The sequence below is a fragment of the Nothoprocta perdicaria genome, unplaced genomic scaffold (assembly GCF_003342845.1).
Source record: "Nothoprocta perdicaria isolate Ctin4 unplaced genomic scaffold, notPer1 scaffold_34, whole genome shotgun sequence".
Taxonomy (NCBI): Eukaryota; Metazoa; Chordata; class Aves; order Tinamiformes; family Tinamidae; genus Nothoprocta; species Nothoprocta perdicaria.
The window spans coordinates 1,013,392-1,030,752 of NW_020455577.1; the positions used below are offsets into that span (position 1 = coordinate 1,013,392).

General features: G+C 48.4%; 1 protein-coding gene across 1 annotated transcript in view; it reads right to left on the minus strand.

Annotated features, from left to right (window-relative positions):
- NOTCH2 (notch 2) overlaps positions 1 to 17,050 on the minus strand; it is a gene marked incomplete at its 5' end in the record, with an annotated part of 65,774 nt that extends 48,724 nt beyond the window's left edge. The window contains 4 exons of the mRNA XM_026043762.1: positions 2,113 to 2,235; positions 7,740 to 8,075; positions 9,070 to 9,329; positions 16,962 to 17,050. Coding sequence (XP_025899547.1) covers positions 2,113 to 2,235; positions 7,740 to 8,075; positions 9,070 to 9,329; positions 16,962 to 17,050 — 808 coding nt within the window. The remainder of the gene's footprint in view (positions 1 to 2,112; positions 2,236 to 7,739; positions 8,076 to 9,069; positions 9,330 to 16,961) is intronic.
- Between the last annotated feature and the right edge of the window lie 311 nt (positions 17,051 to 17,361).

Here is a 17,361-nt window from a genome sequence, read left to right on the forward strand (position 1 = left end):
TGTTCTTGTCTCCTGTGGAAAGCACAGGAAGCCCATTCAGAGAAAGAAAAGGCCTCTGAGATGACCAAGGAAAGGATCTGGGGTCACCATGGGACATCATCAGTTGCCCACATATTTATTGGGCAAAAGGAAACTTACGGATATTATAAATCAGTTCTTGCAGTCTAGTTGGCCAAACCCTTTTCAGTGCACAGGCCTTTGAGGAAAACTGCACAGAGAAAGCCCCAAATACAGCCTTGCATTCCCACTGTTAGCTTGGAGCCTCCAAAAACACTGAGATGAGCAGAAGCCCGGGGGCTGGTCACTGCCAGGACATCCTGTGGAAATGGGCCTAGAGCCGCTGCCCTGCATGTGTCAACTGCATTAGAGCACAAGCAGGAGATGACATGAAAACCTGTGGTTACTTCTTGATTACGATACTCACTTTTGAATTTGAATGCCAAAACTAAAACTGTGCATTTTAGAAATGGCAATTTGCAGGAGAAACATCCTCCAAACACACAGCATCTCCTGACGAGCCCACGGGCGAAAAAAGGATGGCAGGAGATGAGGCCACAACGTGGACCTTTTGATTCTTCCCAAGGCTGCTCAGGCAGGGCCAGAAGGGGTTTGTTAGCAGGAACCACCACTGCCCTGAACTTCAGCCTTTAATCGGGCAGACAATCTACCACAAAACCAGAGAGTCACAGCCCGAGCCCCGAGCGCTGTGCCCGCGGAGCTGCACAAGTCGTGTCCCTCGTAGACAGCAGCCACCCACCCAAATCCTGCAAACTGAGCTATGCTTATGGGGCCTCAGCAAAGCAGATTAGCCCCTCTCAAGCTTTAAACTCATGCTGCAAAACACTGATGATCCATCCTATGCTTTACACTTCGGGGAGGATCCCTGAAGCTAGAAGCCCCAGCATAGCTTTAACTTGTGCAGCGTGGCACTAGATTTTGATTTTCAGGGTCACTGCGAGGTTGTCTGCTCCTGGTCCTGCTCTCTTGCTTTGTTTTCCTTTGAGGGTTTCGCTTTCTGCCATCTCGCAGCTCACACGGGCAGCAGAGAAGAAAGGGCGCTTGCTCATCAAGGGCAGGACTAATTTTCTCCTATTTACACCACATTTTAAGGAGTTACGCAAGCAGTGGTGCGCTGCAACCCTTTCATGTGGTTTTAAAGTCATTTAAGGATATATAGATTTTTAAAGTTAATGAGTTTTTTTGTTTTTAAGCAGACAGGCCACCTTCACGGTTGATGAGAACTGTTTTATAAGAAAGATGCTCTCAGGAAAGGACTGGACTAACATGATGAAATCTCTCCAGCAGTCAAACTCCTCACATTGAAATAGTCGGAGCTACCACTCACTCGAGATGTTCAAGTTGAAAACAATATTACTATCTAGTTACAGAGTAAAATGTGCTCAAGGTTCTCCAGAACCTGAGCAGCTAAATTAGTTTAATTCCCCAAAACAAGTAAATGAGAAGACATGGTTAAGTATAATCCCAGTTTGCCAGTTTTAAGGCTTCCTCCTCACCTAAAATTTTGAAAGGAGGGCAAAATTACACTTAACCAAAACAGTGTGCCAGCTAAGACGAGCGTGACTCAAAAAAAATCCCCCAAACCGGAGGTATTTGTTTATTTTTGAGGTAGGGAGATATTCTGTGCCCGAAGATGACACAATTTCCTGTAAACTGCTTGCTCACGTCAAGCGTAACGCTTCCCTGAAATTCACACTTTTTTTCCACATAGACCCAAGGTAAAGCAGACTCATTTATGAAGCAAAAGCAGCTTTGCCAGTCAGAGAACTCCAGTTAAAAGCCCAGACACAGCAGAAAAAGAAACTTCCCACACACACCCTTTTTTTCTCTTCCCTCCCATACTCCTGGCTACATTATTCTAGATTTGACTTGTTCCTCAGCAACGCTACCACCATCTACATGAGGGTTATTACGCTGAGTTAGTTATATCCCAAATGCATCAACTCCATTGCCATCTCCCCCATGGACTGCACAGCACAGAAGTGAGTGCCATTTGGACACTTAAACCATGTGCTATATTTCGAAGGCCACAAGTCTAGCATTTCATTCTCATAATAGCTCAGCCCACACAGGGACGTTTCCTGGGGTCCTTACCTGTCCACTGGGGCGGGCAGCGGCAGTTGTAGGTGTTCACGCCGTCCACACATATCCCCCCATTCTGGCAATTGTGGTTCGGGCAGTCATCGACGTTGCGTTCACAGATGCTTCCCTCGAAACCTAGAAAAAGCAGAAAATCAGGCGAGTGAAACAGACTTTCAAGGCTCTGCTGAAGGGAATTAACAGGAGCTGATTAATCCTGCAGCAAGGCTCACCCAAATTGTGCTCTCCACACACTGCCAGCTGGGTTATACTTTGACATCACAGTTCTCAGGTTTGCTAGTAACACGCCAACCTTGCTGTGGGATGAGACAGCTATTTATCAGAGGACAAGTGGATGCATGTTCATGGGGATGAATAAGTAATTCCAGAGTGCAGAGATTAATTTAAAACATCAGCTTTGCCTCTTCACTGCTTTGGAATGCACCATTACCATGAGACAGGCCTTTCATCCCAAACGCCGTCTTTAACCGCCCTCTGCTTTTAATGCCCCACTCCAGACAGTGCTCCAACATCTGCGTCACGTCAGAGAGCCCCTCTGCACAACATCTGCTCCCACAGAGATCCCATCACGTGGCAGATGAGGCTGAGGCCGCCAAGCTCTGTAGCAACTTCCCCGGATTATGGCCGCTCTGAATTGAGACACCTCAAAAGCTCCATAGCAATTCCCACCTCAGAGTTCCCAGAACTATGGGCAAGATCCCTAAGGAAAGAGGAGCCATATGACGTGCTGTATGACCCACAAGAAAAGAAGACTTCCCTTAAACACCAAACAATGCATGCCAGCAGCCTGCAACACCACCCTTTTCCTTCAGAGCCCTTCTCTGCTTCACTCAAGATCTGCAGGTCTCGTGGCAAAGAAGGCAAAAGCCAGGAAGAAACGTGACAAGCTTGGTCTGAAGTCAACTCACCGCAATAGTTTGGCCATAAAACACAAAACAGGAGTGTCCTAAGCTTGCTTTTGAGCTCAAGGGGAATCACCCCAATGACCACACACTTCATGCATGCCAGCAACATGATCAGCATGGAAACGTGATCAGCTCCAGAACCAGGAGTTCACATGGTTTTAGCTCTTGTCATCTAAGCTTGAACTTCACTTATCCTGCTTCCTAGTAAGTACTCGATAAGGGGCATCTATTTAAAACCATCTCATCGTACTGCAAGAGCCAAAGATTGAGTAAAATTATAGTATGGGAGTCATTGCATTGGTAGATCCCCATCAAGCCACTGCAAATTTCCTTACATTTGCACCAGCTATACTGAAGTCCTCAAGCACCTTATACAAATACAAGAAGCCGCTAATCCACCCCAAAAGCAAGAGAACACCACAGGAGGGAAATAGAACCAATTCTCTTACAAAGGGATGTAGTAAAAAGGGACTAGAGTTGCGATGTGTAGTCAAGTGTGTTTATCCAAAGATATCTTCAAAGGAAAGGAATCAGGAAGGATGGAGATGTTGACGATGACACTATTGGAGTGTACAGCTGAAGAAAATACAAGCTTCCTTTTTGGTAACTTCCCAACTCCCAGATTCCCTTCATTTTTTTCCTGTTCTGAAGAAGAGCTTTGGCTCTGGTTCAGAACATCTAGGAGGTTTAAAGACAAACTCTTTCTGTTTGGTTCAGGCCTGATATACACTACAACATTGTGATCTGCTTAGTTTGTAAATAAAGGCATCCCAAGGAAGTTTAGCTGTCACGTTCAATGGGTCCTTTTGAGTTGTGGCTGTTTGAGTCAAAGTGCCCATGTCTGAGCATTACAAGCACTAAGTTCCTCCAAGACACGTGAGCAGAACCCCTCATTTTCCACAAACTGGGTGCCTGGATGAGATTTTGCAGTTACATAATCTGAATCTCTTCCAGAAGGTCCATGTGCTTGGACACCTGCCCCAGCTTCCTGCTCACCCCATGCTGGGACTGACGCGTTGTCCTCCGTTTTCCCATTCTCCCTCCAAGGGAACAGTCTGCAGCACGTGGCCTGACTTCTGCTCTACGTCCCCAAGCACCGAAAACCAAGGAATGAGAACCCCAAGGGGGAAAGCGTTCCCATAGCTAATGGCATATTCCTCCTTTAGTGCACAAAGTGGAGTGAGAGTAGAAAAATCCACTCAAGTCAGTTGAGATCTCCATCCTACTCCAAAGCGTCACATCCCAATTTCCTCCAAAGCCTAAAAGAATTGCCTTAGTCTTATTTAGGCTCACATAGAGAAAAATGAGCCTGCACCTCAGACCTTCTGCAAGACCATTCAGGTATGGGGGCAGCAAGTCGCCCCCAAACACCAGCTCCAACTTATTGATAGATTTGGCCTTGATGACTAGAAATAGGCCCCTCAACGCAGAGCACTAATGCCAACCACATCATTCGGGCCTGTTGGAAGAGGGGCGAGACTGGCTACTCGGAGAGCTCAGCTCATCCGCATGGATCAGAGGAGCGGGCGGCCGGGCGCCGCTCGCTATGGAGCGCCCTGTGGAGCACCGGGAGCGACTTCCTCTTTCCAGGAAGTGCTCCAGTTCCCATAAACAGCCTGCTGGGCTTTGACAGATAGTTTCCTGAACGAGCTCGTGGTATTCCCTAGGGTTCTTATCTTAGTTAATGGGTAATTATTTTGATGGATAACAATGAATAATCACTTTCCCAGCTAAGAACTTCCTCTATTGACTTGTTTAACATTCCACTAAGGGTTAGCTGCCAAAAGCGCTCCTTTTTTGTTAAATATTTGCAACTACGAGCTCATTTTGTATTTTAAAGGAGTTAATGCTGCAGGTTACACCCCCTTCACAGTAGTATTTATTACTATGGCTATCTTCTGACTCACCCAACATGCTCCTCATATACAACCTTGTTTTATTTGAATTCATAAAGCTCGAAAGATAGGGCTATAGAAAGGATGCCGAGCGACAAGTTACCTTTCATAGAGACACTATATGGACAGTATAGATACCTCTTCAGTTACACTTGCCACTAAGTGCTGACACATTCCAATATATATGTCTCTATAGGGTATCGAATGCAAGATTTGGTTCGTGCAAATGTACAACTTAATTGGGTACCTGAGAACTGAAAAAATGTGGATAACCAGCACTGTCCAAAAAGCTGTTCCTACATTAACAAAAAAAAAAAAAAAAAAAAAAGAGGTAAAAGTGGTCTTGTCCTGGTTTAAATGATTAAATGAGAGCACAATCACTTGAGCAGTTTCCATTGCTGGTGGAAAGGATACACACAAAGAGAGTATCTCCTATCAATAGGAGAAAAAAAAAAGTAAGCTTTTTAGTATTTCTGTGGAAGAGTATCAGAAGATACTAAAGAGAAAGGAAACCAAAAACTACCAGAAACCAGAACCCAATTCAGCGTGAGTTCAGGAGTGATTTTATTACGCTTAAGCTGTTGATGAGGCATAATCCATTTCTTCACACAAGAGGCAAGGTCTTAGCAAAAAACCCCCCAGCAGTCCAAGACGTTACGACCTCTTGCCTCTACCCCCATAGTGCTGAGCTATGTTCACATCTTAAGCCAGTCCAGAAAGACGGGCTCGAGCAATTCCATTTATAGCCACAGTGTCATCAGCCCCGCGCCAATGCGGAGAGGGAATCTAAACAGCAATTCCTATCCCATGATCTCGGCCCTCTCTCCCGGATGAGGGGGACTTGTTCCAATGTTCCCAGCGTGTGACAGGCCACCATTTCCCCTCGCTCTGTTGACCTCCTCTTCCCAGACAAATCCCTTCCCAGCACTCCAGAAATTTCATAGTACACACTTGAAGGTAAGGGGCAAGAAACGGCTGTGTGTGTTGCACTTAACCAAACAGGTTAGCGTGAGCATTTTGGCCTCTCCAACCTCTCCTTTTTTTGCCCTTTTTCATATGACTACTTTTAAAAATAAAGTTCGCAAAACACGGCCAACTTAAATACAGGAAACGCAGAAATGAAGGCTCTCCAAGCAGCATTAACTCACCCACATTATTCATGTTGTGTAACAAGTCCAAAAAACGCAACTAATAATCCAAAATGTGTGTGAGCAGCCGTGTGGGTGTGTAGCTGTTACTATAGTAATCTCCTTTTCATTTCCTGACCGTAGCTTGGCCAGCCCACACACTTGTCTAATGGAAACGTGCTCCTACCCAGTCTTGCATCCCTGTGAGAGAGTCATTAGTGCAAACCTCCCTGTCTTGCAGGACTAAGTCCCTTATACTTCATTCTTCTCTCCTCTTTCTCCTGTCACGCTGCTCCTGCAGGATATCTTACCTATTTTACACCGGCTAAAGGGGGTTGAATTTAAGAAAATTCTGGATATCAGTAATGAAACTAGTCACGTCTTAATTCAAAAATAGCCAGTTTAGTTTCCTTTTAAAAATATGTAAAATGAAAAAGCAGCAAGTTCCCTGAAAGAGCAACAATTCATTAGGATATTAGATTTTCTTAGACTGTGTGTTCAAGCATTGTTTCTTCAAGGGCAGTTAGAAACAGCTGCTTTCACACAAAGACGAAGATGAGACAACTGCCTATTTTAAGACCAACTTTCCTAAATTCTTTCAAGTCACATGTTTGCTCAGACTACCCTGAAATTTGTTGTGCAGACACCAGCTAAGGTTGGCAACATGCATTAAAGGTCACTTGAGTCAACACTCCAATACAAAGGTCTCTTAGAAGAAAGAATTTCTCACAATGTCTCCATACTCTTTCTGCACTTCCCTAGGACTCTAGGTAACCCTCTGGATTCAAGAGAACCCAGTCTCTTGACATTCCCCCTGAACAGTATATGGCAGCTACATCTTTCACATAAATAGTAACAACAACAAGAAATGCTTAAGGGAAAAAGAGTTTTCTAGATTGCCACACACTGAGTGTTCGTGTGCCAGACGGCAATACACTCAGGGAGGAAGTCTAGTCAAAAGAATTTCCAAACAATCAGTTTCCCATGGGTTGATTCACTCTCAGTAAAAAATCTGCATCCTCTAAAAACTCCGATATACACAGAATAGTAGTGTGGTCAGTATAACAACTGGATGAGGAGAAGCAAGGCAGGACGATCACATTTGTTTTCCGAGCAAGTGGGATCTGGTCATTTGTAGAGACAAGTGTCCTTGGCCCATCTTGACACACAAACCCAAATGAGCACATGATCCTGAGCAAGACCCTAATTCCTGATGTGGATGAACTCTAAAACAGATAGTTGCCACAGCAAAAGCAGCCATAACTTACCTGAAGGCTATATGAGACAGAATATAGGGTCAGTTGGAAATAAGACTCCATAAGATTTGGAGGAACGGGAAAGAATGGAGCAGGAACTAGTATGCTCTAGGGATAAAGACAGAAAAAGACCAATGCTTGTCTGTTTTAAAACTCTGAAAAAAGTTAATTATAGTCTGCATTGACACAAACCATGTATTTATAGGGCTTCAAAGTCTTTATGTGCCATGGAATTTCGCACTCTCGCAGGGCATGAGGAGATTACCTAAATCCTCAAATCCACACGATAGCTTTTACCTCACTGCCTTGCTGACGTTTCTCCCTTCAACTCTTACATTACACCGGTCTCACACAGCAACTCCAGGAGTTTTCAGGAGACTCCGGCCTGAATCCAATGACGAGACTACAAACCGAAGCACTTCAAAGAGGAGCATTTACCTGGCAGGCAGTTGCACTCGAAGGTAAAGTCACTGGTTTGATGGCAGGTCCCTCCGTTCATGCAGGGCGAGGGTGAACAGGGCACGTAGGGGCTCTCACAGCGGTGTCCCGTAAAGCCTGGCTTGCACTGGCACCGGTACGAGCCAGGCACGTTGACACAGGTGCCACCGTGCTGACACAGGACTGAGGCAGCACATTCATTCACATCTATCTCACACTTCTGGCCAGTGTAGCCGGGTGGACAGATGCAGGAGAACTTGTTTCCCGATACAGTGCACGTGCTTCCATTGGCACAAGGCTGGGATGTACAGGCATCAATCCACTGGCAGTCCCTTCCTGTGAAAGCAAGGCAGAGCATTATGTCAACAAGAAATCAAATGCATGGAAAGTGGTTATTTCCTTCATGCTACTTCATAATGATATAGGTGGAGATCACAAACAAAAATCAACATGCTGGTTACAGTGAGAAATTGTTTTACACTTTGTTTTACAAATTGTTTTACAATTTGCAATTGTTTCACATGTATAGAGTAGCAGCAAAATGTAAAACATCATAATTTATAAGAATTAAAGCAAAACATGAAATCATTCTGCACGCTGACGGTCACTCTTCTACATCCCACTTGCGAACAAAAGGAGCGAGTTTCTATATTCCCACTCAGGCAAGAAATTAAAACTTTTCCATAGAGACATTTCGCTGGCCAAGTTCATTTCATTTTTTTCTAGAAGGCAGAGGATGCTTTGGAAATGCAACAGCCATTCCGGAATAGCTTCCACGCTCAGTATTTCGTTACGGACAACACCACAAGACCCAAATGCCTCCCCGTGCAAGTGCAAAGGGCAGGCTGTTTGATCTGAGAGGGGATCTGATTAACATGTATAAGTACATGAAGGGAGAACGCAGGGAAGAAGGGGCCAGGCTCTTCTCATTGGTGGCCAGTGACAGGACAAGGGGCAATGGGTGTAAGTTGAAACACAGGCAGTTCCATCTCCAGGTGAGGAGGAATTTCTTGACTGTGAGGGTGACAGAGCCCTGGCACAGGCTGTGCAGGGCAGTTGTGGAATCTCCACCCTGTGCCACATGCTCCAGGTGTCCCTGCTTGAGCAGGAAAGTTGGACTAGATGATCTCTAGAGGTCCCTTCCAACCTTGGACATTCTGTGATTCTGATTTGCCTAGCCTTTATCCCTCTTTTCTGGTCATTACATCACACGCACGTTCTCTCATTTCCCATGCCGGAGCTCTACGAGTGTCTTACAAACGGCCTGGAGTACCCAGGATTGAACAGCTCACGACACGAGGAGCGCGAAGGCACCAACGCCAAATCCCACCTGTGAAGCCCGGAGCGCAGGCACACTCGTAGGTGTCCTGCCCGTGGGGGTGGCAGGTTCCTCCGTGCAGGCAGGGCTGCGACACGAAGCACACGTGCGCCTCCGAGTACTGGCACTCGTCTCCCCGGAAGCCGGGGGCGCACCGGCACGTCGCCTTGCCTATGAGGGACGTGGTCTCGCAGGTGCCGCCGTGCTTGCAGGTGTTGTTCTCGCAGGGGTTCCTGTACTGGCAGTAGTCTCCCAGAAAGCCCTCCCGGCACCTGCAACGGAGAAGAAACCACTTGGAGCACGTCGGCCTCGAGCACCGCGCTCCTGGGGAGGCACCACGGATGGCCACCCATACAGCAATGTGACATCCCTTTAAAGCATAAGCTTTAGCATCGAAAGAACTGATGAGTAACTTTTTTTCCATGTTTTTCAGAGGGAAACCACGCAAGTTGGTAAGAGCCATCAGCACCGGGCATCCTCCATCCCCGCACAGCGGCGCCCCGGGGCCTCGCCGTCTCCGGCGGTGCTCCCGCGGGACGGGAACGCGCTGCTCCCATCAGGAGCACAGGGCTCCCACGCCCCCGCGGCGGCCCCGGGACACCCGTGCTGCCTGGCCCGGGCTGTATTTTACACAGAGCCCCGCAATTGCCGCGTTATTGCGGCTATCTCTTCTCCAAGCTTGTGTCAATACAGCCTGACTGCACTTGTCAGCCGCAATCCATCTTCTGCGTGGCCTTTGTACTGGGAATTTTTCCATCTAATTTCCAGTGGCACGGGACCCCGGGAAGCGTGCGGGCAAACACCACCTCTGTGCCATTCACTCCTCCCCGGCTTCTTTCAGGTAGCAGAGAGCTGCAGGATTATATGAAACCCAAAAAATAAAAGTGAACACACACACACCCCCTCTGAATGGGGCTGTCAACTTGCAGGGCTTCTCTGCAGTCCACAGCTGTTTGTTTTAACTGATAGGGAATCCAAGAAACATGGAGCTCATATAAGAGAGCATTTTCCTACCCTCCTTGAGCAAGCCGGTGAGCCCACAACTTGTACTTTACTACTGCCAAATCTTAGATGCAGAGAGAAAACGTGTGAAGCATCTTCCCCAAAACAGGGGGCTAATCCAGGAAAGAAAGAGTCGCTCTCAGGGCTCTGAACACTGAGCTGAAGGTGAATTCCCAACGGGACACTTGGCACACCTGAGGTTTTTCTGGCCAAACAGCAAATGAGATTATTTGCACCCAATAATGTCATGGCACAAGTATTACTGGGCTGCTCTATAGGTCTGGCGCCTGCTTTTCAAGAAGCAAGATAAAGAATTCAAATTCAAACAAGTGAAAAGTAGCAATACATATAAAATCCCTGACACCATGAAACGCTCCGGTCCCTCTATTTAATCAGAGAGAAAAGGGAAGAAGATAGTTAATCAGAGGCTGAAAGTACACAAAAAGAAACTAAGATTTACAATTCCCAGGCTAGAAGCTACAGCAGTGACAGGACTCAGCAGCCACAAGTTCCAGTCAGACACATTCAAACTAGAAACAGGGCGATATCCCCATCTTTGTACATGTACTTAAACACAGTTTCTCAAAAGCATAAGTAAACCACTGGAATAACCTATTTAAGATTGCACTAGAATTTCTCCATCATTCATGGGTTTTTTTTGTTTTACAAAAAAAATCAAATTGTTCTACAAAGCACACACACATAGTGCACACAAAGCTATTCAGAGAAGTATTATCTAAGGTATGCAAGAGGTCACTACTAGCTGACCACAACTGTGTTTTCTCCTCATGTTTAAATCTATTAACCTGCTTTAGCCATAGGTTTAAAGCAGCTGAGCCATATAATAGCTGTGTGTAATCACAACTTACTACTCCCCACACCCCAATTTGTGTCCTTTCACTCAATACCTGCAACCCTGCATGCAGGAACCGAGACGGGAGGAGGGATTGAGAGGGCAAGGCAGGATTAATAAAGCTGCAGGGAGGGACCTGCGAGCCACAGAACCATTCACAGAGCGGGCTCCGGTGCTGGCGCCATCCGCGGCAGCGCGGGGGTCCCGGGCAGCACGAGCCACCGCGCACGGAGCGCCGTCCCCATGTACCCCGTGCCCAAATCCGGGCACTTCTGCACGTTTCCGATGTCCCAAAGCGCTCCTGGTTACACTCGACCCCTGCATGGAGAAGCCTGCCCGTGCCTGAAGCAGTGGGGCTGCTCTTCCAGACGTGGCTCTCTGTCCCTGGAGAGGAAAACGCCCTCCGGGACAGGGAATCCAGTGGGACAAGGTGGCACCGCAGAGGTGGCCTCTATGGCCACCACTTTCTGTTCCCCTCGGGTAAGGGCTGGATCACAGCGCTCCCCAGTTTGCCCAGCCAGTGCCGGCCTCTGGGAGAGCCAAAGAACAAAAAAATCCCCCCAGAGCCCACGTTCTTCTCCCACATCTCCCGTGCCCAACATTTGCAAATTGCATTTTTACAAATCCTAGTAATTTACTTCTCAATGTTGGTATAGGCAAAGCTGCAATTATTTGCCCCACTATTCATGGCGGGCACCAACTCAGTTCTATAAAAATAGAGGCAAACGCTGCAAAAATCTGGGTCTAAGTCCAGCCTTTCTTAAAAGGGTATGATTATCTGCTCTATTCAGAGCCTCGGCGGCAGCTCCGGCTTCCTCCGCTTGGCCGGACTTGGTCCTCATCCCAAGTCACTCTTTCAAGTTCTCAAAAAAAGGAGAAAAAGCCACTTGTCTACCAGAGCAGCTTAAAATTGTAGCAGCTTGTGGCAGCTCCAAAGGACATGCTCAGAACAGGAAACCATATCTTTTCCAAATAAAAGCCACTGTTTCTCCTCCGTTTTCCATCTGATCCTCAGAAAGAGCAACCGGAAGATGAAGTTTGTTCTGGCACTTTCTGGGAATACATGCGCTCTCCTAACCTACTTCAGCGGGAATTTAATCCTTTAAGAACAAATTTCACATAGGGCTCGATTCAAATCGTGATGTCGGAAAGCTAGAGAATTTGAAATGGGAAAATGTCCTGTGGGCTGCATCGGCTACGCAGCTGCTTCTAATTAAAGCTTCTCCTTTACTCTCCCTGGGCTGCTTTCCAGCACAAATACTTTAGTCAGAACTCAACCCTTTTTTTCCCCCCCTCCTTTTCAGCTCCAGCCTGCATTTGCCTTAATGTAGGCTCTCAGGGACCTGAACAAGGGGCGTGAAAGCAAAATGCAGGTATCTACTCCAGCGTGCAGCACCCATGTATGCACAACGCCACGCTCGCTCCAACAAGCTGCTGCTACCAGGAGGACACACAAAAATTGCAAGTTTGGGGCTCTTTGTACCACAAAATCGCATTGAAGTTGCCCCCCCAAACTGATTTTTTTGGAAGTCTTTTGAAGAACGTGTCTGTTGTATTGGCAAGAGCTCCCCCGCGGCCCTACTGCGTTTGCCTGGGCACATTCCTCAGGAGAGCCTGCTTAAATGCATTTTAATACCCTGCCGCAACCAGCCTCCTAAATGTTTGATTTTCATGGGAGTTTCCTACTCAGGCCCACTGATATCATCTGGAGATGCACAGAAGGAAGCAGATGGTTTTCATTTGAGACGCGGAGGGAAGAATTTCCTCCTAGTCTCGCTTCTCCCCCCAGCCCAGCGCTCCCTTCCCTTGGAAAAGGCTTCGAAGAAGTAAAAAAAATAACAAATAAATAAATATTGCAGCCCGATGACTAACGTGAGAAGGGTCTCAACTATCCTGCTGCAGATTTTAACCAGACTTCCTTCTGGCTGCCGGCTCCCACACCTACCCTGCTCTCGGGAGGCAGAACAGGATTCTCTGGTTCTCCCTTTCGGAGCCCTTCCTTCCCGCGTCTCGCGGCTCCTGCTCGTGCGTCATGCGTCCAACACAAGCCGGATCTCCCTCTCCTGCCTTTAAAGTGGCACCCGACCGCTCTTTCTCGTGCTGCAGGAGGAGCAACCAAGCTCAAGGTTTCAAGGATTTTCTGGCCACCCGAGCTCCGAATGGAGCTTGGGTCTGACCAAGCACCATAGAAAATTCCGAGCAAGCGCCTCTCATTGCCACTCGCTATTCCCAGGCTGGAGAGGTGCGTGCAGTCCCTGTTCTCCTCTGCCCCAGTCTCTAGGGCCTCCTCTGGACTTCTGGAAGGAAAAAGGGTAGTTTATTCTCAGAACGGGACAAGTTTTCCACTTGTGCATTAGGCTTCTTTGGGAACACGCTCATCCTGCCACCAGGCTGCCTGGGGATGTTCCACACTGACTGATCTGGGACTAAACAGTCTCTCGACACAGACCCAGGGAAGGTATCCGCGGCAGTTCCCGACGCGGCTCTGCAAGCCCAACTCTCGCCTTCAGACTCGCAAGTCCTCAGAAACGAATTCCGAGATCTAAGAAGATCCAACGGAGGGAAAGGCAGGTGAAAATCCTCGGAAGAGGAGGGCTGCAGTCACACAGCAGGGGCAGCAGCCCCGTATCGCTGCTGCTTTGCGGTAGCGATATAGGTACCTCCTGCTACCTATATCCTGCTACCTGCCCTCCTGCTACCTACTCACACTTTAGAGGAAAAATTACACCAGGCAAGTGGTAAGTCTTCAGAGAAGGTGAGAGAAAGGCCCTGCGGCTGAGGCGCTGCAGGAGGCTGTGCAGCGCCCAGCACCCGAGCACAGGAGCTGCACGGAGGGGACAGTGCCCAGGTGCCACAGCAGCCCCCATGCCCGAGCAGGAGCCGACACCAGCGCCAGGGGAGGGCTGGGACTTGCATCCCGGGTGCTGGAATCCCGGAGGGTCACACGGCACGCAGCGCTGCCAAGGTCAAAGCTCAACCCAAAAGCCCTTGAAGCCTGAGCGGCAGCAGCAGCAGGGCGGCGAGGCGGGGAGCGCTGCTGCCCCGTCTGCCTTTTCACTTCTGCTTCTCTCCCTGGCACCGCTTGCTGCTGCTCCCTGGCGCTGGGGAGGGTGCCCAGCCTGCGGGACGGGTTGTGATGTCTCTGCTCCAGCACCTTGTCCGGCGCCCGGCACAATGGGGGACATCCATGGATCCCGCTGTGCGGAGACCCACGCTCGCAGGAACGCCGCAGGCTGAAACCACACGGCACAGGGCTCCCAAGCCAGGGTCCACACGGGAGCTGCCCCCTCTCCAAGGCAGGGACCAGCAGGACGGGCTCCGTCCCGCGCTCCGTGCACCAGGAGCAGGCACCCCCTGCTCCTGGGAATCGGGTCTGCCAGGCGCTGGGTGTGGAAATCTATCCCGGACAAAAGGTCTGACCTTGGAAGACGCAAACCCGGGAACAGGCGATTTGCTAAATATAAAGTGCAGGGCAAAGAACAGCAGCGTTTCCATCACACAAGCGCCACGAGACGCCAGCCGAGGGCCAGCAGCACCCGCACGGGAACCAAGCTCCTTGTGGGGCGCCCACGAGAGCGGCCTGATAAGGATCCAGCTCCAACTTCCTTACGGGCTCACGTCCGTTGTTCCCGTAACAGAAGCCAGACGCAACCAGAGCAGGGCTTCCTCAGCACAAAACCAGCTCTCCCGTTCGGTGGGGCAGCCCGTTCGGGATTCTCCCACCAAGGAAGCTGCTTCAGCACCAGGTTTAGCATCCGTCTGGATGCTTCATTATCAGCGCCCGCGTTGCCCAGGCCTTACTCATCTCACCATCATCTCGGGTGCAGCTTCTCTTCCAGAGGTTCCCCGGCTGCTCAGGGGCCGCCAGATAAACCGTACGGAGCAACCGCACGGGGAACACAGAGCTGCGAGAGGAGGCACAGAAAGAGGAAGGGAGACTATTAGGCCAGCTCGGTGCCAAGCAGGGGAAGTGTTGCAGCAAACCGGGGGAAAAAAATTAAAAAAGAAAAAGTGGAAGGGGTAGAGATTTCACTGACCGGCAAGGGAGCCGCCGGAGCCAGGCCCCTTGCCTTGGCAAGAGAAGTTCGGTTTCCTGAGCAAAATGCTTCTGTTTTGTTCTGCTGTCAAAAATTCAGAAAGTCATTTAGGTTACTAGACCCGAAAGTTCCTCTATTCGGAGTTCCTCATAGTACAGGAAAGTTTAAAAAAAATAAAATAAAGCAACCCACAAACCTTTAAAACCAAAACAGGATGCTAAGAATCAACCTGCTAAAGGTAGAGTCTCCACAAACGAGGGCATTTTTTTTTCTCCATTTTTCCTTTTCTTTTGAAAGGCAAACCATTTGAGCCAGAACTAGAAGGCAGGTAAGCGCATTTCTGAGCATGGGTTTGCACCAGCCCTTCCACTGACTGCATCTGCCAAAGCACCGAGCTCTCACTCGAGGCAGAGGTCGGCTTGAGACCTACAGAAGACCACGCACAAGGAGGAGGAAGGCAGCATCACAATTATAAATAGCTCCGCGTGCTGAAGAAACTAGAAGAGCAGCCACTGCGACAGAGGAAATGGGTCAAAGCCAGGCCTGCCCCAAGAGCACCAACACCTTAAGTGAAGTTAAACCTGCAGGTGAAGTGACTAAACAATTCTGCGCTGCCTAAGAGGCGGTTAGGAGGAATAAGCAAGTCGGAGGACACCAGGGATGGGAGGCACAGGCGGTAACAGCAGCCTTGGCTAATAACCTCGCTGTGACTCACGCGTTTTGGCTCCAGACTGACAGGCTCGGGCTCATGAGCGAGACCTGCTAAGGTTGCACAAGCAGGTCCTTTTTTCTCTGTCTTAAAATAGAGGGGCAACGTAGGGAAAAAAAGAATCAGGTTTCTTTTCAGAACTTTTTTTTTCTGCTTTCAGTAATCAAAAAGGAAATGGAAAGGAAGAGCCTAGGGAGTAATAACAGTGAAAATTAATCACATGGCTGGGAATAACATGTTAATTTTTTTTTTCTGGGGCCCTTCTTAGCACGAAGTATTGATTTGAAACTGAGAACCACCTTAAATTAGGTTCCGATTTCCCCCTCGTGTGCCACAGGTGCAAATTAAGCATATCAGAGTTTTGTGCACCGTATCACCAGCGCGAACTAACAACTGCAGACAAGGAAGACAGATGTGCAGAGAGGGCTGAAGGAGGGGAAAGCAGAGCTGTGTGCTAGCCAAGCTAAATCAATGAGGCAGCATCCACCAGCATCTGAGGAATGCAAGGGCTAAGGGAGAGGGATTTAGCGTGCTGCAAAATGGCACAGCTCGCACTGATGAGGTAAACAAGGCTCAGCAAATAAATCCATTTACCTCAGTCACACGGGGATCTAACCCCAGCAAACAGAAGAGATTTTTTTTTCAGATATAGCTTAATTAAAAAAAACAAAAGCCATATTCTGCAGTCAAAGTTGAAAAGGTGAAGTGCATTTAGGCAAATGTGACTCCGCTCCCCAGGAGCTGCACATCCCTCCACAGCTCCTGCCCACCAGCTTCCCGTATGGTGGCAAAGGGAGGGCACCAGGGGGGTCATCTTCTCCCCTGGCCTCAGACCCCCTTTTAAACTCTCACATACTGCTCGCTGTCCACTATGTGGGAAAAAACGGGCACACTGAAAAGTGCAGAGCAGTTCTGAAAAAGGACTCATGAAAATACTCAGTTTGGGGCTGAAGATCTAGAAATTAAATCAGCTATAAGATGGAGAGCAAATTCTGACTTAGCTGGTAGATATCCTGAATCAAAGGACACATTTATGTTCGGAAGAGAGACCACGTCAAGCATGTGGGCAAAGCAACCAAATCGGCAAGATCCATGCCCAAGAATCTGGACAGAAGTTCCAGATTCCTTACATTAGAAAAAGCCAGTGTAGAGGAATTAATATACTAGCAAGAAACACAATGTGTGATAAAACATTTACAATAAAAACACCTGACAGTAAGAACGGCTTAAAAACTCACGTTTCCTTTCAACTTAGGGCCCTGAAAGATCAGCAACTAAAATATTAAGAACGAATGGGACTTACTTGCAGTATCCTGTGCCGTTCTGATAGGGAATGCAGCGTCCCTCGTTAATACAAGGCCTGGAGTCATCCATACACTGCAAAGCTGGAAGAAAAGCACACGACGGTCAGATCAGCAGGCACACATGTGAAGTCAGAGCCCCGTTAGCATGTTTAGAGAATGGAACTGTTACACAGAGCAAATACCCTTTATTAACTGGAGTAAGTGCTGCTTCCTGATCAAAATTCAGCACTCTGAAGAGCCACAAAGAGAGGCAGGAAAGACCCTGAGGTTTGTGAGCAGGAGATACTTGGGGCTCAGCGTGGACATTTTCCATAGGGTGTTGCAGGACAGGCACTGGTTGCTATGTACTTCCAGCCTAGAGTGTTTTCCCCGCTGTCCACAGGGAATTCCAGTGGACCA